Source organism: Pelodiscus sinensis, chromosome 2 (assembly GCF_052426305.1).
Source record: "Pelodiscus sinensis isolate ZL-2025 chromosome 2, ASM5242630v1, whole genome shotgun sequence".
NCBI classification, from domain to species: domain Eukaryota; kingdom Metazoa; phylum Chordata; order Testudines; family Trionychidae; genus Pelodiscus; species Pelodiscus sinensis.
In genome coordinates this window covers 1,810,450-1,833,425 of record NC_143053.1, presented here as the reverse complement: position 1 = coordinate 1,833,425, position 22,976 = coordinate 1,810,450, and the positions used below count along the sequence as shown (strand labels likewise).

General features: G+C 60.6%; 1 protein-coding gene across 5 annotated transcripts in view; it reads right to left on the bottom strand.

Moving 5' to 3' along the window:
- WDR97 (WD repeat domain 97) overlaps window positions 1–22,976 on the bottom strand; it is a 70,389-nt gene that overhangs the window by 36,242 nt on the left and 11,171 nt on the right. For all 5 annotated transcript variants that reach the window (XR_016348655.1, XR_016348654.1, XM_075916594.2 and 2 more), the window contains exons 4-12: window positions 22,692–22,813; window positions 21,814–22,477; window positions 20,885–21,033; window positions 19,764–20,000; window positions 8,198–8,288; window positions 6,700–6,832; window positions 4,330–4,457; window positions 3,042–3,117; window positions 2,439–2,594 (exon numbers count right to left, since the gene is read on the bottom strand). Coding sequence is in view for 3 of the 5 variants with exons in the window: in XM_075916594.2 (XP_075772709.2) it covers window positions 2,439–2,594; window positions 3,042–3,117; window positions 4,330–4,457; window positions 6,700–6,832; window positions 8,198–8,288; window positions 19,764–20,000; window positions 20,885–21,033; window positions 21,814–22,477; window positions 22,692–22,813 (1,756 nt within the window). In the remaining 2 variants the exon portion in view is untranslated. The remainder of the gene's footprint in view (window positions 1–2,438; window positions 2,595–3,041; window positions 3,118–4,329; window positions 4,458–6,699; window positions 6,833–8,197; window positions 8,289–19,763; window positions 20,001–20,884; window positions 21,034–21,813; window positions 22,478–22,691; window positions 22,814–22,976) is intronic.

The window sequence follows — 22,976 nt, the reverse complement described above, 5'->3', positions numbered from 1 at the left end:
AACAAGAAGACCTTTTATAAATACATTAAAAGCAAGAGGAAGACCAAGGACAGGGTAGGCCCACTGCTCAGTGAGAAGGGAGAAGCAGTAACAGGAAACTTGGAAATGGCGGAGATGTTCAATCACTTCTTTGTTTCGGTCTTCACCGAGAAGTCTGGAGGTGTGCCTAACGTAGTGAATACAAGCAGAGAGAGGGTAAGTTTAGAAGATAGGATACACAAAGAACAAGTTAAAAATCACTTAGGAAAGTTAGATGTCAGCAAGTCACCAGGTCCTGATGAAATGCATCCCAGGATACTCAAGGAGCTGATAGAGGAGGTATCTGAGCCTTTAGCTATGATCTTTGAAAAATCATGGCAGACAGGGGAGATTCCAGAAGACTGGAAAAGGGCAAATATTGTGCCCATCTATAAAAAGGGGAATAAGAACAACCCAGGAAACTACAGACCGGTCAGTTTAACGTCTGTCCCAGGGAAGATAATGGAGCAGGTAATTAAGGAAATCATATGCAAACACTTGGAAGGTAATAAAGTGATAGGGAATAGCCAGCATGGGTTTGTGAAGAACAAGTCATGCCAAACTAATCTGATAGCTTTCTTTGATAAGATAACGAGCCTTGTGGATAAGGGAGAAGCGGTGGATGTCATATACCTAGACTTTAGTAAGGCATTTGATACGGTCTCGCATGATATTCTTATTGATAAACTAGGCAAATATAACTTAGATAGGGCCACGATAAGGTGGGTGCATAATTGGCTGGATAACCGTAGTCAGAGAGTTGTTGTTAACGGTGCTAAATCCTGCTGGAAAGGGATAACAAGTGGAGTTCCTCAAGGGTCTGTTTTGGGACCCGTACTGTTCAATATCTTTATCAATGATGTAGATATTGGGATAGAGAGTACGCTTATTAAGTTTGCAGATGATACCAAACTGGGTGGGGTTGCAACTTCTTTGGAGGATAGGGACATAATTCAAAAGGACCTTAGCAAGTTAGAGAAATGGTCAGAGGTAAACAGGATGAGGTTTAATAAATAGAAATGCAAAGTGCTCCACTTAGGAAGGAACAATCAGTTCCATACATACAAGATGGGAAGCGACTGTCTAGGAAGGAGCATGGCGGAAAGGGATCTAGGGGTCAGAGTGGACCACAAGTTGAATATGAGTCAACAGTGTGATGCTGTTGCCAAAAAAGCAAATATGATTCTAGGTTGTATCAACAGGTGTGTTGTAAGCAAAACTCGTGAAGTCATTCTGCCGCTCTACACTGCACTAGTTAGGCCTCAGCTGGAGTACTGTGTCCAGTTCTGGGCGCCACATTTCAAGAAAGATGTGGAGAAATTGGAAAGGGTACAGAGAAGAGCGACAAGAATGATTAAAGGTCTAGAGAACATGACCTATGAAGCCAGGCTTCATGAACTGGGCTTGTTTAGTTTGGAAAAAAGAAGATTAAGGGGGGACATGAGAGCGGTTTTCAAATATCTAAAAGGGTGTCACAAGGAGGAAGGCGAAAATTTGTTCCTCTTGGTTTCTGAGGACAGGACAAGGAGTAATGGGCTTAAAGTGCAGCAGGGGAGGTTTAGATTGGACATTAGGAAAAAATTCCTAACTGTCAGGGTGGTCAAATATTGGAATAAATTGCCAAGGGAGGTGGTGGAATCTCCCTCTCTGGAGATATTTAAGAACAGGTTAGATAGACATCTGTCAGGGATGGTGTAGACGGAGCTTGGTCCTGCCTTGAGGGCGGGGGGCTGGACTCGATGACCTCTCGAGGTCCCTTCCAGTCCTATTATTCTATGATTCTAACAACCTTGCTCTTGCACTTTTCTTTCTGGTAGTAATAAACCTTTAGATGGTAGATGCTAAAGGATTGGCTCAGCGTGGTTTGTGGGTAAGATCCAGAGAGTAAATTGGCCGGGATCCGTGGCTGGTTTCTTGGGACTGGACAGAACTTGTTCGGGGAAGGTGAGATTGGTCCTAAAACCCCACACTTGTGGGCAGGCCCGGGGCCATCTGAGGCATGGATATTGCTGGGGTGTCAGGGGGTTTTGCTCCTGAGGCTTCTGGCTGGCCAGGCAGGCAGCTGAAGCGCTCCGTGGGACTGGTTTGTGGCCTGTTTGGGAAGGTCTCCAGTCTGGGGGCTGTAGAGAGCCCTGAATTTGAGCAATTCGCCCTGAGCGGACGCCCTCAGCTGTGCCCACACCTGGCCCGGTCCATCACATTAGCCCTTGTTGTAATGAATTTTCTTCCACACCTATGGCCTGCTTGAAATGGTGTGTGTGGTTGGTTTGTATTGGGGGTGCACATCCACACTCACACACACTGCCCCAGGAATGGGGTCGCACATTTCAACCCGCCCAAGGAGAATTCCACCCGCCTGGGAGGGGGGCGCATTCGCCTGACATGGCCCAAGGACGGAGCGTGTTAGCGGGCGCGCTGACCTGGACCTTCGGCTGCTGCCTGTAGACAAGGTGCATGTAGCACTCAAAGGCCTCGTCCTGCAGCTTCTTGTTCAGCGGGGGCCTCCTGGTGGCCGCGAGCTTCCCCTGCTGCAGAAGGAGCAGGTCCTGGTCCCTCGCCGCCAGCTGGGCACAAGCCTGCAATGTGGACAGGCCGCGCTCACTGCCGGCTGGGGAGCCCGCGAGGGGCAGGGCTCAGGCTGTCCCCACATGGCACAGCCCGCCAAGCGAGCAGCAGATGGGGCTGCGCAGGGGCTGGCGGGCTGAGCCAGAGGCATGGGGCCAGCCCTTGGCCCCGTCCGAGACCAGGCCGCAGGCTGGAGCCTGGATTTCATGCGCCAGCCCAAAGGGTGGCAGGGAGAGGCCGGTTTGAGCAGCAGGGGAGGAGCGGGGGGGGGGGGGCGTCTGCGTCCCCACTGGCTAGCAGGGTCCGTCTCCCTTTCGCACCCCTCCCACCTCATCCCCGCAGGGTGGAAGCTCCACTGCTGGGCCAGCGGGACGGGGCTGTGGCCCCTCACTCAGGCGCTCCGGGCCCACGCTGGGGGAGGCAGCGCCTGCAGCTTGCCCCCCGCCACCAGGCCTCACCTCTTCCTTCTCCTCGAGCGCCCAGGACCAGTCCTCGTCCTCCTGGGGCTTGCGGCGCAGCAAGGGCGCAGGCGACCTGTCGGGACACGCCGGTCAGTGCCCCTCCACTGGCCGTGGCCCCTGCGGCTGGGGCAGCAGCTCCCCTCAGGCGTGGCCCTCGCCCCCCACGAAGCCAGAGACCAGCCCGGTGCCCTGCGGGGTCTGAGACCAGCCCGTGCCCCACGTGGCCCCTCCCTGGCCGGAGCGCCCCCAGGGCAGCAGCTCCCCTCAGGCGTGGCCCTCGCCCCCCACCAAGCCAGAGACCAGCCCGGTGCCCTGCGGGGTCTGAGACCAGCCCATGCCCTGCGGGGTCTGAGACCAGCCCGTGCCCCACGTGGCCCCTCCCTGGCCGGAGCGCCCCCAGGGCAGCAGCTCCCCTCAGGCGTGGCCCTCACCCCCCACGAAGCTAGAGACCAGCCCGTGCCCCACGTGGCCCCTCCCTGGCCGGAGCGCCCCCAGGGCAGCAGCTCCCCTCAGGCGTGGCCCTCGCCCCCCACGAAGCCAGAGACCAGCCCGGTGCCCTGCGGGGTCTGAGACCAGCCCGTGCCCCACGTGGCCCCTCCCTGGCCAGAGCGCCCCCAGGGCAGCAGCTCCCCTCAGGCGTGGCCCTCGCCCCCCACGAAGCCAGAGACCAGCCCGTGCCCCACGTGACCCCTCCCTGGCCGGAGCGCCCCCAGGGCAGCAGCTCCCCTCAGGCGTGGCCCTCGCCCCCCACCAAGCCAGAGACCAGCCCGGTGCCCTGCGGGGTCTGAGACCAGCCCGTGCCCCACGTGGCCCCTCCCTTGCCGGAGCGCCCCCAGGGCAGCAGGTGCTGGGCGGCCCCTCCCCTGGCAACGCGGACCCAGCTTGTCCTGCCGCAGCCGAGATTCAGGACCACCGGGGCCTCCCCAGCGAGGGTCGCGCAGGTCGGGGGTCCTGCCTGCGTGTCCGCCCGTCTGTCAGCAATCCGTCTGTCCCCCGTGTGCATGTGTGGGGGGGGGGGGAAGTGGCTGCAGTTCCCTTTGGGTCCCGCCCTGTGCTCTGGTGCCCACCCCCCACACTGCTCCCAGGCAGAGAGGCATCCAGCAGAGACTCCTCTGCCCCGCGGGCGCTGGGACGAGGGATGGAGCCTGCAGACCCCGCCCGGGGGCACAGCAGGGGAAGGTGCTCCGGCCATGGCAGGGTGGGGCTGGGTACGTGCTGCTGCCTGGGCTGGCAGGTGCTCGGGGGCCCTGGCCCGGCCATGGGGCAGCCCCCCGGCTGGGCTCACCTGATGGAAAGGGAGCGAGGCTCCAGGTGCAGCCGCTGTCTGGCGTCCTTGCTGAGGGGCCGCAGGGAGCTCTCGCTGGTGGGCAGGGGAGGGTCCTGGAGGGGCTCCCGGACGCTAAGGCAGAGCAGCTGCAGGGGAGAGAGGCCTGAGTCCGGCACAGCCACCCACCGTGGCCTGGCTGGAAGAGAACCGGCCCCGGCAGCCCCTGCTCAGCGTCTCAGCACCTCGGGCCACGCCTCTCCCAGCAGGGGGCGCTGTGGGGGGAGGGGCAGGGTGCTGGCTATGGGGGAGCTCCCAGGGACTCCGACCCCACCTCTCCCAGCAGGGGGCACTGTGGGGGGAGGGGCAGGGTGCTGGCTATGGGGGAGCTCCCAGGGACTCCGACACCACCTCTCCCAGCAGGGGGCGCTGTGGGGGGAGGGGCAGGGTGCTGGCTATGGGGGAGCTCCCAGGGACTCCGACCCCACCTCTCCCAGCAGGGGGCGCTGTGGGGGGAGGGGCAGGGTGCTGGCTATAGGGGGAGCTCCCAAGGACTCCGACCCCACCTCTCCCAGCAGGGGGCGCTGTGGGGGGAGGGGCAGGGTGCTGGCTATAGGGGGAGCTCCCAAGGACTCCGGCCCCACCTCTCCCAGCAGGGGGCGCTGTGGGGGGAGGGGCAGGGTGCTGGCTATAGGGGGAGCTCCCAGGGACTCCGACACCACCTCTCCCAGCAGGGGGCGCTGTGGGGGGAGGGGCAGGGTGCTGGCTATGGGGGAGCTCCCAGGGACTCCGACACCACCTCTCCCAGCAGGGGGCGCTGTGGGGGGAGGGGCAGGGTGCTGGCTATAGGGAGAGCTCCCAGGGACTCCGGCCCCACCTCTCCCAGCAGGGGGCGCTGTGGGGGGAGGGGCAGGGTGCTGGCTATAGGGGGAGCTCCCAGGGACTCCGGCCCCACCTCTCCCAGCAGGGGGCGCTGTGGGGGGAGGGGCAGGGTGCTGGCTATGGGGGAGCTCCCAGGGACTCCGGCCCCACCTCTCCCAGCAGGGGGCGCTGTGGGGGGAGGGGCAGGGTGCTGGCTATAGGGGGAGCTCCCAAGGACTCCGACACCACCTCTCCCAGCAGGGTGCGCTGTGGGGGGGACGGGCAGGGTGCTGGCTATAGGGGGAGATCCCAGGGACTCCGGCCCCACCTCTCCCAGCAGGGGGCGCTGTGGGGGGAGGGGCAGGGTGCTGGCTATAGGGGGAGCTCCCAAGGACTCCGACCCCACCTCTCCCAGCAGGGGGCGCTGTGGGGGGAGGGGCAGGGTGCTGGCTATAGGGGGAGCTCCCAAGGACTCCGGCCCCACCTCTCCCAGCAGGGGGCGCTGTGGGGGGGAGGGGCAGGGTGCTGGCTATAGGGGGAGCTCCCAAGGACTCCGACACCACCTCTCCCAGCAGGGGGCGCTGTGGGGGGAGGGGCAGGGTGCTGGCTATGGGGGAGCTCCCAGGGACTCCGGCCCCACCTCTCCCAGCAGGGGGCGCTGTGAGGGGAGGGGCAGGGCGCTGGCTATAGGGGGAGCTCCCAAGGACTCCGACCCCACCTCTCCCAGCAGGGGGCGCTGTGGGGGGAGGGGCAGGGCGCTGGCTATAGGGGGAGCTCCCAAGGACTCCGACACCACCTCTCCCAGCAGGGGGCGCTGTGGGGGAAGGGGCAGGGTGCTGGCTATGGGGGAGCTCTCAGGGACTCCGACCCCACCTCTCCCAGCAGGGGGCGCTGTGGGGGTAGGAGCAGGGCGCTGGCTATGGGGGAGCTCCCAGGGACTCCGGCCCCACCTCTCCCAGCAGGGGGCGCTGTGGGGGGAGGGGCAGGGCGCTGGCTATAGGGGGAGCTCCCAGGGACTCCGGCCCCACCTCTCCCAGCAGGGGGCGCTGTGGGGGGAGGGGCAGGGTGCTGGCTATGGGGGAGCTCCCAGGGACTCCGGCCCCACCTCTCCCAGCAGGGTGCGCTGTGGGGGGGAGGGGCAGGGTGCTGGCTATGGGGGAGCTCCCAGGGACTCCGGCCCCACCTCTCCCAGCAGGGGGCGCTGTACGGGGAGGGGCAGGGTGCTGGCTATGGGGGAGCTCCCAGGGACTCCGGCCCCAACTCTCCCAGCAGGGGGCGCTGTGGGGGGAGGGGCAGGGTGCTGGCTATGGGGGAGCTCCCAGGGACTCCGGCCCCACCTCTCCCAGCAGGGGGCGCTGTGGGGGGAGGGACAGGGTGCTGGCTATGGGGGAGCTCCCAGGGACTCCGGCCCCACCTCTCCCAGCAGACTGTGTCCGAGCAGTGCCCAGTGCTGGCGGGTCTGGCCTGGCCCTGGCGGCAGGTGCCCTGAGGAGCCTGGCCCGTACGCCCACACCCCGCGCATGCCCGTACCTTGGTGAGATAGGGCCTGGGCAGGTACTTGCTGTGGTGGATGTGGTACAGGTGCTGCTCCACGCCCAGCAGCAGGTCCCCGCACTCATTGGCAAAGGCCAGGCTCTCCGGGATGGTGTTGAGCTTGAGGTGCCTGAGGAGAGAGGCTCCGTGGCAGGGACCCGTGGCAGCCACGCCAAGTGCTCAGCCCAGGGCCCCGTGGCAGGCCCCCCCCAGCAGCCATGCCAAGTGCTCAGCCCAGGGCCCCGTGGCAGGGCCCCGTGGCAGCCGTGCCATGTGCTCAGACCAGGGCCCCGTGGCAGGGACCCGTGGCAGCCGTGCCATGTGCTCAGACCAGGGCCCCGTGGCAGGGACCCGTGGCAGCTGTGCCATGTGCTCAGACCAGGGCCCCGTGGCAGGGACCCGTGGCAGCCGTGCCATGTGCTCAGCCCAGGGCCCCGTGGCAGGGCCCCCCCAGCAGCCGTGCCATGTGCTCAGCCCAGGGCCCCGTGGCAGGGCCCCCTCGGCAGCCGTGCCAAGTTCTCAGCCCAGGGCCTCGTGGCAGGGACCCGTGGCAGCCGTGCCATGTGCTCAGCCCAGGGCCCCGTGGCAGGGCCCCCTCGGCAGCTGTGCCATGTGCTCAGCCCAGGGCCCCGTGGCAGGGACCCCTCGGCAGCCACGCCAAGTTCTCAGCCCAGGACCCCGTAGCAGGGACCCGTGGCAGCCGTGCCATGTGCTCAGCCCAGGGCCCCGTGGCAGGGACCCGTGGCAGCCGTGCCATGTGCTCAGCCCAGGGCCCCGTGGCAGGGCCCCCTCGGCAGCCACGCCAAGTTCTCAGCCCAGGACCCCACTGGCAGAGCAAACGCTGCCATCGACCTGCCAGGGGGGCTGTGAAGGGGACGCTGCCTGCTGGGATCTGCCCTTCAAAGGTGGGGGTGGTTGTGGCTAATGTACAGGGTGGAGCTGGGGCTCCTGGGTCTCTCTGTGGCTTCCTGTCCCCAGGCCCGTCCTTGAGATTGATGATACCGAGCTGGGGGGCAGCCCAGGAGGTTGTGGGGGCGTGGGGCAGGTGGAGTGGCGGGCCAGGAGGAGGAGCAGGGGCAGCTGTGCAAATGGCCGGAGCTGGGCCTGGGGAGGCAGGGCCCGTCAGCCCCAGGCTGAGCGAGTTGCCAGGCCCCGGCGTGGCCAGGCAGCCCGTGGCTGCCCGTGGGAGGCGGTGCCAGAGACAGTGGAAAGGGCCCCGGGCACCGTTGCCATGGCAGCCCCACACCAGGCCTGGTGGCTCCAGCGCTCGTGCTGACTGGCCACTGGGGGGCGGAGGGTGCAGGGGCGTTTGCCGTGGGCTGAGCCGGCTCAGCTCCCTGGAGCCCGGGAGCTGGCTTCACGCTGGGCAGCGGTGGGGGCGTGCCAACCCCTTCGCCGGGGCCATGAGACCCACGCAAGTCCCCAGCAGCCGCAGCAGGGGCAGGCTGTGGGGCGGGGCCAGCGGCCCGGCTCGGCAGGAGTATCGGCCTCTCACCGGAGCAGCTGGTTCTGGGCGGTCCAGATCTTCACCGACCCGTCCCTGCTGGCGGACGCAAAGAGCTTCAGCATGGGGCAGCAGCACAGGCCTGTGGGGCAGGAAGGAGCTGCCATGAGCCAGCATGCACGGCACGCCCCGTGGGCACCAACAGCCCCATGTCCCAGCCAGGCCAGGCACGGCCCACAGGACACTGCGACACCGGCAGGCCCGGGGCCAATGCAGGCCCAGGGCCGCTTGTCTCAAGGGAGCCCTGACAGCGTCACTGGGACCAGCCCGGCCTGCCTGCCTGGAGCATGTGACGCTACCAGGGCGTGAGCGGGGCGCACAGACCACGGCTCTCTGTTGGCACAAACTGGTACAGAAGCCCACGGAGGCATCTGTAAAGCTCGGGGCTCGCTGGTTCCGGTTGGACTATTTGTGTGCAGGTGCCACATTTGAACTGGAGAGTCCGACCACGGGCCGTGTCCATCTGTCACTGGCAGCTCCTGAAGTGACCCCAGAGCAGACAGCCTGGCCGGGAAGGGCTGGTGGGGCTGCGTGGCCCGTCCAGAGACATTCCATGGAGAGTAGAGCCTGGGAGGTGTCACCTTACTGGATAGCCAGATCACTGCTGCACTCGTGGGAGGGCGGGTGCTTGCCCCAAAAGTTGGCCCAAAGGGGTCCGTGCGAGGTGTCAAATGAAAGCTCATCTTCTACTGATTCTATAGATGCTATTCCTGAGATTGTATACGGTCTGTGTGTGACCTTATAAGCCTGTATTCTGTGTGGATACTGAATATTTCTCTCTATGTGGCTGAGCAATGGGCGAAGAAGCTCAGCCCATGGACATGCTAATGAGCAAGTCTCCGTGGAACAATAGCCCTCCACAGGCCAAGGACACACCCCAAGAATGGGGGCTGATACCTAGGGGCTACTGTCACTTTACTGGATTGTAGGGGGGCAGCCAGATCACTGCTGCACCCATGGGGGGGGTTTCCCCAAAAGTGGGTACAAAGGGGCCATGTGAGGTGTCAAATAGAAGCTACTTTCTACTGATTCTTTACATGCTCTTCATATACCGGTATAATGTCTGGGTGTGGAGTTATGAACATGGACTCTGTGTTGATGCTGAAAGATCCTCTGTCTGAGGCAGAGCAATGGGCTGGGAATGTTTGCCCATGGACATGCTAATGAGCAACGCTCCAGGGAACAATGGACCTCGGGAAGCCAAAGACACACCTGGCCCCTGGCCATGTGACTCTAGTCAGCTTGGAAGAAGCCAGGAGGGGATATAAAGATGTCATGTGGCTGACTCCACCTTGGTGCTCAGCTCAGCTCTTCATCCCAGAGGCAGCAGTGAAGGGACTGAGGAGCCGGGAAGAACTGTGGACCCATCCTGGCATAGGATGTGCACCAAGGACTTTTAAGCCAGCAGCTGTAACATCTCTGCTAGAGCCTGCAGCGAGAACTGGGAGATTCGGTGCATGTAACGTACGATCCTTTAACAACCTCACTCTCAGGCTTTTCTTTCTTGTAGTAATAAACCTTTAGGTGTTAGATTCTAAAGGATTGGCCCAGCGTGATTTGTGGGTAAGGTCCAGAGTGTAAATTGAGTCAACAGTGTGTCCCTGTAGCCAAGAAGGCTAATGGGATATTGGGGTACATGAGGAGCAGCATTGCCAGCAGATCCAGAGAAGTGATTATTCCCCTTTATTCGGCTCTGGTGAGGCCACATCTGGAGTATTGTGTCCAGTTCTGGGGCCCCCCACTACAGGAAGGATGTGGACGCATTGGAGAGGGTCCAGCGGAGGGCGACCAAAATGATTAGGGGGCTGGAGCACATGACCTATGAGGAGAGGCTGAGGGATTTGGGTCTGTTTAGTCTGCAGAAGCGAAGAGTGAGGGGGGATTTGAGAGCAGCCTTCAACTTCCTGAAGGGAGGTTCCAAAGAGGCTGGAGAGAGGCTGTTCTCAGTGGTGACAGATCAATGGTCTCAAGTTGTGGTGGGAGAGGTCCAGGTTGGATATTAGGGAAAACTATTTCCCTAGGAGGGTGGTGAAGCGCTGGGCTGGGTTCCCTAGGGAAGTAGTGGAGTCTCCATCCCTAGGGGTGTTTAGGTCTCGGCTTGACAAAGCCCTGGCTGGGTTGATTTAGTTGGGATTGGTCCTGCCTAGAGCAGGGGGCTGGACTTGATGACTCCTGAGGTCTCTTCCAGCCCTATGGTTCTATGATTCTATGACCTGGGATCTGAGGCTGGTTTCTCGGAACTGGAAGAACCCGTTCGGGGAAGGTGAGATTGGGCTCTAAGACCCCTCACCTGTGCATGAGGCCCGGGGCCATCTGGGGCACGGATAGTGCTGGGGTGTTGGAAGGGTTTTGCTCATGAGGCTTCTACCTGGCCGAGCAGGCAGCTGAAGCGCTATGTGGGACTGGTTTGTTGCCTATTTGGGAAGGTCTCCAGTCTGGGAGCAATAGAGAGCCCCAAATTTGAGCAATTCACCCTGAGCGGACGCCCTCAGCTGAGCCCAGACCCGGCCCGGTCCGTCACAGTGGCGTAGTCGGCAGGATCCACAGATCTTGGTCATTTGAGCTTTGGATCAGGACCCCACGCTGTCTACATTTGATTTTTGGTGTTGAGAGTTTGGTTGGGTAAAGAGCCACTGCAATGAGTCGGCTACAGTATGAGAGTCTGGACAGAGAGGCTCTGGAAGCCTTGTGCTGGAACAGAGGCAAGGCCTTTAGTGAGGAAGTGTCTTATCCAGAGCCGGCATCCTTGTTAATTGCCAGAAATGCTGCAGAAGAAATCAGAGTGCAGGGTCCAGTGAGGAGACTGCAAGTGAGATATAAACGAGAACGGGAGGAGTTTCGTCTGCTAGCAGAACAGAGAGAGCAGAAGCTAGCCAGGGAAATGGCTGAAAAAGACCGAGAAGCCGCTGAAAGAGAGCAGAGGCCACAGCGAAAACATGCAGAGAAAATGGCAAAGTTGTAGAGAGAAATCAGACAAGCCGAGGAAAAAGCTGCCGGATTTGGACTTCAGCCTAAGAGAATAGAAGCACAAAAGGGATTGTCCCCTCCGGAAAGGTCGATGTGTGACCGTGTGGTGTGACGATGACCTGGCGAATGCTTTTAACCCAGCTAATGTTGTAGCCCAGCCCCAAAGCATGTATGGGGGCTGTGAGGGGGGTACGGGTGACTCTGGGAAGTTTTCTGGGGCTGGTCAGTCTTGCTGTAACCAAGGGGAAAGTGTCTCCAAATGTTTGCCTGTGGCGGATAGTTGTGGCTCTGTGCAGGGGGGCAGTGAGCACTAAGTGAGGGCCTGTCTAATGCCTCAAAGGCGAGGCTGAAATCGAAACCAGGGTGGGAAAAGCCCAGAAATCGGGGAAAGGTTTCTCTGGGGCAGTCTGGAGTGGCTGGCCAGAGCGGAGTTTTAGCTAAGAAAAAAGAGAAAGTTCTGAAGGGTGAGGAGCTGGTGGCTGGTGAGGTTTGTGGAATTGAACCTGCACAAACTGAAAGTGATTTGTGTGAAGAAGCACAGTGTGTGCAAGCTGGCGGTTTGGCTGGTGGAAGTAGCAGTGGGGCAGTGAAGGAAGCTGTCTCAGCTGCTAGCTGCGTGCCTGAGACTAGCCAGAAGTATGGGGACAAAGGAGAAGCTGTCTCTGGTTGTCTGGCTGTGTGTGGGGAAGGGTTTCTTCCTTTGTCTGAGGAAGGTGCCCCACAGCCCGTGATGGACGAGAGCAGGGCTGTTGCCCCCGAGTTAGATCTGGATACGGCTACGGCCCAGGAAGGGGAGGGCCTGGGTTTGTGTCTGCTGGGGAGGAGGATGCTGTGACTCGGGTAGATCCAGGCAGTGTTTTGCCAGAACCCCAGAGATCAGACAGCTGTGGCACTGAGTTTTTGCCTGGTGCTGCTGTGTTGCTGGAAGAGGGGGGAGCGACTCTGCGGGACCAGGGTGACCCCTTAGCCCAGGCACAAGGAGGGAATGAGGGCCTGTTAACATTGGTGCCTAATGACTGTGTGGGAGTTTACAGCCATCTGGAGAGCTGCACAGGGAGTGAAGATGTCTCTGTCCCTGTCTCTTGTGAGTCTGTCTGTGCCTGAGAGGGGATTGTCTGTGAATCCACCGGAGGGGCCAGAGATGACCCAGGGAGTGGAAGAGTCACAGGAGGAGTTGGTGGTGGCTCAGCAGGGTGATGCTGCTGTGGAGCCAGGGAAGGGTGAACTGTTGCTTGAGGAAGCTCAGAGGGAGGAGAGTCCTGGCAGTGCTTGTAGCAAGCAGTTCGCTGTGACAGAGAGGGGGCAATGCCTGGCTTGGAGGAGGCATCCAGGAGAAAGCTCTGCCTGTAAAGGGCAGCAGTTTGTCGTGTGAGGCACTTGTGTCAGTGCCTGACGGACAGAATCGTTCTTTTAACAGTGACTCCACTGACTTGGGTTCAGGGAAACCCAGTGTGGAGGGTGGTGGAGAGGTCTCGGAGGGACTGAGGGTTGTTCCAGATGAGACAGGAACAGCCAGAGAACTGGAGCAGGCTGATGACCCAGTGACTGTGTGTGACCAGCTTGCGGGGAAGCCAGTGTGTGTGGGACAGGATTGTTCCCAGGTGAAGGAGGAGAGTGGGAAGTTAGTGTCTCAGATCCAGGAGAAGGGCTGGGTAGCTAAGTGTGCAGAGCAGAACAGCTGTGTGGTCACTCTCCCTAGGATGCAGGAGATGGCGGTTACGCTCCCGTCTCTGGCCACTCGTAATCAGTTGGGGAGTTTGATAGCTGGTTCCATGAGGAAGCAGCGACTGAAGCTGGAAGCAGGGGATCAGAAGGGGGTCTGGGCTGCTGAGTGGGGGGAGGGGAGAATTCTATGGCTAGTGTGAAACAGGGAGATACACCCAGCCAGCCCTATCTCTGCCAGGTCAGGTGTTGAGCCCACAGGACTGGGGAGGGGCAGAGCTTGATTTGGCAAAGACGACTTGCAGTTTGCACCTGCAGGATCAAAATGCTGATGGTGTGGAGCCAAAGACGTGGCGGGAAGGAAAGTGCTGTCAGCATGCCCCGGGCTGGAATTGTTTTTCACTTCTGTAGCCAACATGCTGTTGTTACTCCCCAACGGAAAGATGTTCAGTGTGCAAACTGATCTGGAGAAGCCATGTGATCTGCCAGGAGGTGTTCCAAACGGCAGACGGGATGTTGCTAGTTCATGGTTAATGCTTGTAACTGGCCTTGGAACTTCTTACAGGACAAAGAAGGTTCCAGCCAGAAGGTGCTGTGTGAAAAGGGAAACTGAGGCACATCACCATTTTGTTTTTGTGGCTAAGTGCAAAAAGGCCTACACTATCTGGGATGAGAATGCCTGCATTAACACAATATTAATTGGCATTCAGAGAGTTGCCGAAGCTGGCATGAATAGATTTATGATTTTCTTTAGCTCTGGGCAAAGGCACATGACACACATGGGGATCGTGCTACAAAGGCAGATCCAATTAGCTCTGGGTTTTACCAAGTTTTCCCTTGGGATCCTAAGCCAATGCAAGGACGTGGCTGTAGCTATGTCGGACATTGCAGTAATGAAGCCTATTTTAGGCAAACTGGGTTCTCACACACTCATCCAGCTCTGTACTGTGGTATCTAACATTGGATTAGGACAGGTGATGACACAGAGCCAAAACATGGGGAGGCCTGTGATGCCCTCAGTGATGTTACTGGCATCACTTCCTGCATCAATTTTGCATTGGGGGTGTCACGTTACTGGATTTTAGGGAAGCAGCCAGGTCACTGCTGCACCCATGGGGGGGGGGCGTTTGCCCCAAAAGTGGTACAAAGGGAGCCATGTGAGGTGTCAAATGAAAGCTCATGTTCTACTAATTCTGTATATGCTCTTCATATACCTGTATAATGTCTGGGTGTGAAATTATAAATATGTACTCCAGTGGTACCCAACGCATCCCCCCACCTCCCCTCAGACACCCCAGTGCTCCCTGTGCCCCCCAGCCCCACCTTACACAGGGGAGAGGTTATAACCCATCCCCCACCTCCCCTCAGACACCCCAGTGCTCCCTGTGCCCCACCCAGCCCCCCCTTACACAGGGAAGAGGTTATAAACCTTCTGACCGACTCCCCTCAGATCCCGGCTGCTCAAGTGATGCTGGCCAGTGTGGTGAGCGGACGTGTTTGGTGCCTTAGAGCTTCCCCTGAATTGATGCTCTCAGCAGTGCCCCAGTGCCCATTTGTCACAGCCCCCTTCAGCCAGGCTCTGGGCTCAAGCCAGCACAGTGTGGGTATGTCTACACTACCACCCTAGTTCCTATTCACGAGGAGTAACGGTAGTTCGGAATAGGAAGCCTAGTCCGGACTAGCTAGTCCTGCCGCGTGTAGCCGCACAGCACCGAGTCCGCACTAGCGGACATTTAAAAATGGCGGCGCCCAGCAACATGCAAATGAAGCCCGGGAAATTCAAACCCCGGGCTTCATTTGCAACTCCGGTTGCCTACATTACCCTCCTAGTTCGAACTAGGGTAGTGTAGACATACCCTGTGTCACGTGGCCTGCAACAACGTGTCCCCCACATCTTGGCTGGGGAGCTGCATGCCAATTGCCAGAGAGGAGAGAGACAACTAGTCTGACGTGCAAGTCTCCAGCTGGGCACATTAACCCTGCCCCTCAGGAAAGGCCCATCCGTGCCACATGGACCATCTGCGCCACATAGACCATCTGCAGCGTATGGCCCATCTGTGCCACGTGAACTATCTGCGCCACACAGACCATCTGCAGCGTATGGCCCATCTGTGCCACGTGAACTATCTGCGCCACATAGACCATCTGCAGCGTATGGCCCATCTGTGCCACGTGAACTATCTGCGCCACACAGACCATCTGCAGCGTATGGCCCATCTGTGCCACGTGAACTATCTGCGCCACACAGACCATCTGCAGCGTATGGCCCATCTGTGCCACGTGAACTATCTGGCACATGGACCATCCGCAGCGTATGGCCCATCTGCGCCACGTGAACTATCTGCGCCACATAGACCATCTGCAGCGTATGGCCCATCTGCGCCACGTGAACTATCTGGCACATGGACCATCCGCAGCGTATGGCCCATCTGTGCCACGTGAACTATCTGCGCCACACAGACCATCTGCAGCGTATGGCCCATCTGTGCCACGTGAACTATCTGGCACATGGACCATCCGCAGCGTATGGCCCATCTGCGCCACGTGAACTATCTGCGCCACATAGACCATCTGCAGCGTATGGCCCATCTGCGCCACGTGAACTATCTGCGCCACATAGACCATCTGCAGCGTATGGCCCATCTGTGCCACGTGAACTATCTGCGCCACATAGACCATCTGCAGCGTATGGCCCATCTGTGCCACGTGAACTATCTGCGCCACATAGACCATCTGCAGCGTATGGCCCATCTGTGCCACGTGAACTATCTGCGCCACATGGACCATCCGCAGCGTATGGCCCATCTGTGCCACGTGAACTATCTGCGCCACATGGACCATCCGCAGCGTATGGCCCATCTGCGCCACGTGAACTATCTGCGCCACGTGGACCATCCGCAGCATATGGCCCATCTGCGCCACGTGAACTATCTGCGCCACATGGACCATCTGCAGCGTATGGCCCATCTGCGCCACGTGAACTATCTGCGCCACATAGACCATCTGCAGCATATGGCCCATCTGCGCCACGTGAACTATCTGCGCCACATGGACCATCCGCAGCGTATGGCCCATCTGTGCCACGTGAACTATCTGCGCCACATGGACCATCCGCAGCATATGGCCCATCTGCGCCACGTGAACTATCTGTGCCACATGGACCATCCGCAGCGTATGGCCCATCTGCGCCACGTGAACTATCTGCGCCACAGGGACCATCTGCAGCGTATGGCCCATCTGCGCCACGTGGACCATCTGCACCATGTGGACCAAGGGCTTTATAAGGCAGTGGGCAAGCGACCAAGGAGCCTGCGAACAGGACAGCAGCGATGGATGGTGATGGGTCCGCTGTTGTTACCTGCACAGCGTGTGCCATGTTTGTCTTCCTCACGGATTTCATCTGCACTAAGTGCAAGCTGGTCGCCATTTTAGAAGAGAAAATTAGAGGACTGGAGGCCCAAGTGTCGACCCTACGCTCGATCAGAGAGGATGAAGACTCCTCGATAGAAGGCAGCGTTTAATCCTTCAAGCACGGCAGGCAGAGGAGCCAGAGAGGGCAGTACATGACCAAGAAGAGAACTGGCAGCATGTAACTTCTAGAAGGGGAAAAAGGCCAACACGGGAATCCCCCGATGCTATAGAGGTAAGCAATCGCTTTCAGGCTCTCTCCACAGGCTCTGCAGTGCTGAAAGCTCTGGAAGGGACCTCACAAGGAAGAAACCAGAAGGGAACACCATCTACTGGAAGGCATGGGATGCGTAGTCCTAGGGATGGGGGTTCCACGGCCACCACCCCCAAAAGGAAACGACAGGTGGTGGTGGTCGGGGACTCCCTCCTAAGAGGGACTGAGCCATCCCTCTGCCGTCCGGACCTGGAATCTCGAGAGGTGTGCTGCTTACCGGGAGCTCGCATTCAGAATGTCACTGAGAGGCTTACCAAGCTGATCAAACCTTCGGATCGCTGCCCCTTCTGGCTTCTCCATGTAGGAACGAATGATACGGCCAAGAATGACCTTGAGCGGGTTACTGCGGATTATGTAGCGCTGGGAAGAAAGATCCAAGACTTTGGAGCGCAAGTGGTGTTCTCGTCCATCCTCCCTGTTGAAGGGAAAGGACTGGGCAGGGATCGTCGAATTGAGGACGTCAATGCGTGGTTGCGCAGGTGGTGTCGCAGAGAGGGCTTTGGTTTCTTCGACCATGGGACTCTGTTCCGGGTGCAAGGATTGTTAGGAAGAGATGGGATCCACCTAACGAAGAGAGGAAGGAGAATCTTCGCGGGCAGGCTTGCAAACCTAGTGAGGAGGCTTTAAACTAGGTTCGTCAGGGGACGGTGACCAAAACCCTGAGGGGAGTGGGAAAGTCAGATACCGGGAAGAAATGCAGAGAGGAAGGGGCAAGAAAGGAGGACCCCTGTTTCGAATGGAGAAGATAGGACGATCAACTGGTTACCTGAAGTGTTTGTACACTAATGCGAGAAGCCTGGACAACAAACAGGAAGAACTGCAGGCCCTGGCCCAGACCAAGAAATATGATTGAATTGGGATAACAGAGACTTGGTGGGATGACTCGCATGACTGGAGCGCTGTCATGGAAGGGTATAGACTGTTCAGGAAAAACAGGCAGGGGAGAAAAGGAGGAGGAGTTGCACTGTATGTAAGAGAGCACTTCGATTGCCCTGAACTCCAGTATAAAGAGGAAGAAAAACCTGTTGAGAGTCTATGGGTTAAGTTTAAAGGCCCTGGTTCTCGTGGGGGACTTTAATCCCCCTGACATCTGCTGGGAAACCAATACGGAAGTACACAGGCAATCCAGGAAGTTTTTGGAGAACGTTGGGGATAACTTCTTGGTACGAGTGCTGAAGGAACCGACCAGGGGCCGTGCGCAGCTTGACCTTCTGCTCACAAACAGGGAGGAACTAATAGGGGAAGCAGAGGTGGGTGACAACCTGGGAAGCAGTGATCATGAGATGGTAGATGTCAGGGTCCTGACCAAAGGAAGGAAAGAGAGTAGTAAAATACACACCTTGGACTTTAGAAAAGCAGATTTTGACTCCCTCAGAGATCTGATGGGCAGAATCCCCTGGGATGTTAACATGAAGGGGAAAGGAGTCCAGGACAGCTGGCAGTATTTTAAAGAAGCCTGGATTCACCAAGGGCAAGTCGTGCCTGACCAATCTGATTAGCTTCTATGATGAGGTAACTGGCTCGGTGGACATGGGGAAGGCAGTGGATGTGATAGACCTTGACTGTAGCAAGGCTTTTGACACGGTCTCCCACAATATTCTTGCCAGCAAGTTAAGGGAATGTGGATTGGATAAATGGATGGTAAGATGGATAGAAAGCTGGCTAGAAGGCCGGGCCCAGCGGGTAGTGATCAATGGCTCGATGTCAGGATGGCGGTCGGTTTCTAGCGGAGTGCCCCAAGGTTCGGTTCTAGGACCGGTTTTGTTCGATATTTTTATTAATGACCTGGATGAGTGGATGGATTGCACCCTCAGCAAGTTTGCGGATGACACTAAGCTGGGGGCAGAGGTAGATACGCTGGAGGGCAGAGATAGGGTCCAGAGTGAAATAGACAAATTGGAGGATTGGGCCACAAGAAATCTGATGAGGTTCAACAAGGACAAGTGCAGAGTCCTGCCCTTGGGGGGGAAGAATCCCAAGTATTGGTACAGGCTGGGGACCAACCAGTTAAGTAGTAGTTCTGCAGAAAAGGACCTGGGGGTTCCAGTGGATGAGAAGCTGGAGATGAGTCAACAGGGGCCCTTGTAGCCAAGAAGGCTAATGGCATATTAGGTGCATTAGGAGGAGCATTGCCAGCAGATCCAGAGATGTCATTATTCCCCTTTATTCGGCTCTGGAGAGGCCACATCTGGAGTATTGTGTCCAGTTCTGTCCCCCTCTCCCCACTACACAAAGGATGTGGACGCATTGGAGAGGGTCCAGCGGAGGGCAACCAAAATGATGAGGGGTCTGGAGCACATGACCTGTGAGGAGAGGCTGAGGGAGTTGGGTCTGTTTAGTCTGCAGAAGCGAAGAGTGAGGGGGGATTTGATAGCAGCCTTCAACTCCCTGAAGGGAGGTTCCAAAGAGGATGGAGAGAGGCTGTTCTCAGTAGTGACAGGTGGCAGAACAAGGAGCAATGGGCTCAAGTTGTGGTGGGAGAGGTTCAGGTTGGATATTAGGAAAAACTATTTCCCTAGGAGGGTAGTGAGGCACTGGAATGGGTTCCCTAGGGAAGCAGTGGAGTCTCCATCCCTAGGGGTGTTTAAGTCTTGGCTTGACAAAGCCCTGGCCGGGTTGATTTAGTTGGGATTGGTCCTGCCTAGAGCAGGGGCCTGGACTTGACGACTCCTGAGGTCTCTTCCAGCTCTGTGGTTCTATGATTCTATGGTTCTATGTGGACCATCCGCAGCATATGACCCTTCCGCGCCACGTGGACCATCCGCAGCATATGACCCTTCCGCGCCACGTGGACCATCCACAGCATATGGCCCTTCCGCGCCACGTGGACCATCCGCAGCATATGGCCCTTCCGCGCCACGTGGACCATCCGCAGCATATGACCCTTCCGCGCCACGTGGACCATCCGCAGCATATGGCCCTTCCGCGCCACGTGGACCATCCGCAGCATATGACCCTTCCGCGCCACGTGGACCATCCGCAGCATATGGCCCTTCCGCGCCACGTGGACCATCCGCAGCATATGACCCTTCCGCGCCACGTGGACCATCCGCAGCATATGGCCCATCTGCGCCACGTGAATCATCTGCACCACTTGCGTCATGTGGACCATCTGCAGCATATGGCCCAGCCACACCACGTGGACCATGCGTGCCACGTGGCCTATCTGCAGCACATGGACCGTCATGGGCAACAAGTGGACCCGAGCTGTTGATTCTGCAGGCCCCAAGGGCAGCGGGCTCTCACCCGTGATCTCGTCCAGGGGGTCATCCTCGGGGCTGTGCTCCTGGAGGGTCTGGGCCAGCAGGTCGTACAGGAGGATGCTGTAGGTGGCGCTGTTGGGGTCCTGGATGGCGGTGCCCAGCGTGGAGCCCAGCGGGCACATGTGCAGCACGGGGTGCTGGCAGGAGAAGCTCAGCAGCAGGGTCAGGCACTCGTCAATGTAGGGGAAGATGCGCCAGGCCTTCACCGTGCGATCGTCACCTGCGAGCAGAGGGGCACTGCTGGCTTGTCCCCCCCCGCTCTGCCCAGCCTTGCCCGGCCCTGCCTCTCCCTGCCCCACCCTGCCTCGGGTTCGAGGGAATGCTCTGTTCCCCCAGGCAGAGGGAACGCTCTGCCCCCCCCCAGGCACTAGGGTACGCCCTGCCCCCCCCCGCACGAAGGAACGCTCTGCCCCCCCGGGCACTAGGGTACGCCCTGCCCCCCCCGCACGAAGGAACGCTCTGCCCCCCCCAGGCACTAGGGTACGCCCTGCCCCCCCCGCACGAAGGAATGCCCTGCCCCCCCCGGGCACGAGGAAACGCTCTGCCCTCCCCCGCACGAAGGAACGCCCTGCCCCCCCCCGCACGAAGGAACGCCCTGCCCCCCCCGGGCATGAGGAAACGCTCTGCCCTCCCCGCACGAAGGAACGCCCTGCCCCCCCCCCAAGGGAACGCCCTGCCCCCCCCGGCATGAGGGAACGCCCAGGCCCCCCCAGGCACGAGGGAACGCTCTGCCCCCCTGGGTAGAGGGAACGCCCTGACACCCCTCCCCTCCAGGCACGAGGGACGCCCTGCCCCCTGGGTGCAAGGGAAACATCTGCCCTCCTCCTGGGATGTGGGGAACAGTTGGTCTCCGGGCCACCTGCCCCGCCCCCGCCCCTGCCCCGCTACGCCCGAGGCCCATGGCGTCTCCTGCTGTCAGTGCGTTCCCTCCTCTGCCCTGCAGGCCCCTCCCTCAAGGGCTGGGTTTTGGGAGCCCCAGGAGCTGAATGTCTCCAGGTGTGGGGGCTCCCCAGGGCCCTGTCCAGGCCGTCGCGGCCCCCGGGCGGGGCTCCCTGGGCCCCCAAAGGGCACAGAGCCCTGCTGGGCCCGGGGCTCCCTGCTCACCTGCTGAGATGATCCAGCTGTTGAGGGGGTAGGCAGCCAGCGCAGTCACCCGCGCCGCCTCGTGAGCCTCCACCCGGTACTGGATGCGCCCGGTGAACCACTGCACCACGCAGAGCGAGCCGTCCTCCAGGCCCAGCACCGGCAGGTACCTGCGGGCAACACGGCTCAGCCGCAGCGCGGCCCCCGGCCCTCCGCACGGTCGTGGGGAGCTGCCCCCTAGCACTTCTGGGGCGCCCCTCAGCCAGCGCCTGGCCTGCGCCCTGCAGCGCCCCCTGCTGGGAGAGGCTGGAACTGCCCCTCCCGCCCCCGCAGCACCCTGCCCGGCTCCCTGCAGCGCCCCCTGCTGGGAGAGGCTGGAACTGCCCCTCCCGCCCCCGCAGCACCCTGCCCGGCTCCCTGCAGCGCCCCCTGCTGGGAGAAGCTGGAACTGCCCCTCCCGCCCCCGCAGCACCCTGCCCGGCTCCCTGCAGCGCCCCCTGCTGGGAGAGGCTGGAACTGCCCCTCCCGCCCCCGCAGCACCCTGCCCGGCTCCCTGCAGCGCCCCCTGCTGAGAGAGACTGGAACTGCCCCTCCCGCCCCCGCAGCACCCTGCCCGGCTCCCTGCAGCGCCCCCTGCTGGGAGAGGCTGGAACTGCCCCTCCCGCCCCCGCAGCACCCTGCCCGGATCCCTGGAGTGCCCCCTGCTGGGAGAGGCTGGAACTGCCCCTCCCGCCCCCGCAGCACCCTGCCCGGCTCCCTGCAGCGCCCCCTGCTGAGAGAGACTGGAACGGCCCCTCCCGCCCCCGCAGCCCCCTGCCCGGCTCCCTGCAGCGCCCCCTGCTGGGAGAGGCTGGAACTGCCCCTCCCGCCCCCACAGCACCCTGCCCGGCTCCCTGGAGCGCCCCATCTCAGGGCCCAGGCTGGGGAGCAGCGCTGGGTCAAACTCTTACCTGTTCTTGTCCTGCAGCTTCAGTGGGAGCTGGGCCCAAGCCTTCCTGTCCCCCTTCTGCTCCACGACCTCCCGCCACTGGGCGTAGGCCTTGCCGGGCTCCACGAGGTGGCTGTAGAGGAGCAGGCAGCTGGGCCGCTCCGACTCGCTCCAGGGCGCCACCGTCTTCCTGACGCTCATGGGGCTGACGGCGGCGTTCACCCTCAGGAGCTGGCCGGACTCCAGCAGCACAAAGAGGGTCTCCCGGGGCAGGCAATAGGCCGCCGCCAGGGCCTGGCAGGACCTGTCCAGCAGCAGCGTGCAGAGCACCTGGCCGGTGTGGGCGGCCACGAGGCGCACGCAGGAGTCCCGGCACACGCACACGGCCCGCACCGGGAAGCTGCCCACCGCGCTCAGGTCCACGGTGCTGAGGCGCGTCACGGCGGCCCCCAGCCGGGTGTGCAGCGCGTACAGCTGATTGACCTTCCAGAGGTCCATGGTGGAGCCGGACAGCGAGACCATGTAGCCCTCCTCCGGGTGCGTCTGCAGCTGCTCCACCACCTCCACCACCTGCATTTCGTCCACCTGGTCGATGGTCTGCAGGTTCCAGGTGCGCATGGTGCCGTCCTGGGAGGCAGAGAGCACCAGGGGCCTCTGGGGGAAGATGGTCACCGCCGTCACGGGCCCTGCCGGGGGGAAGGGAAGGGGGCTGGGTCAGAGCAAAGCCTAGGGTGTGGGCAGCCCCACCCCCGTCTCCAGGGCCAGGCAGGGGGCAGGGCACAGGTGCACCCCAAGGCGGCCCGAGGCAGGGATCTGGGGCAGAGACCAGCAGCTTCAGACAGCTCTCCTGTCTGCCCCCCATGGGGAAGGGGCCCGGCACTCTGGGTGCCTCCCTCTCACCAGTGTGCCCCACGAAGATTGTCTGGATCTGCAGCTTCTCGTCCCACACCTTGATGGTGGTGTCGCGGGAGGCGGTCACCACGCAGGCCCCCGCCTCGCAGTAGGTGACGTCAGTGATGGCCCTGGGGAGAGGCAGGCGTGAGGGGGTCACTGGGCAATGCGGGGTCACACCGTGCTGCACCAGCCCTGGGGCACAGGGCCTGGTGCCTGGACTCTGGGCGCCCAGCAGGGCTGCCTCGGCTGGAGCACCCATGAAACGACAGCCTGTCCCAGGGTGCAGGCCTG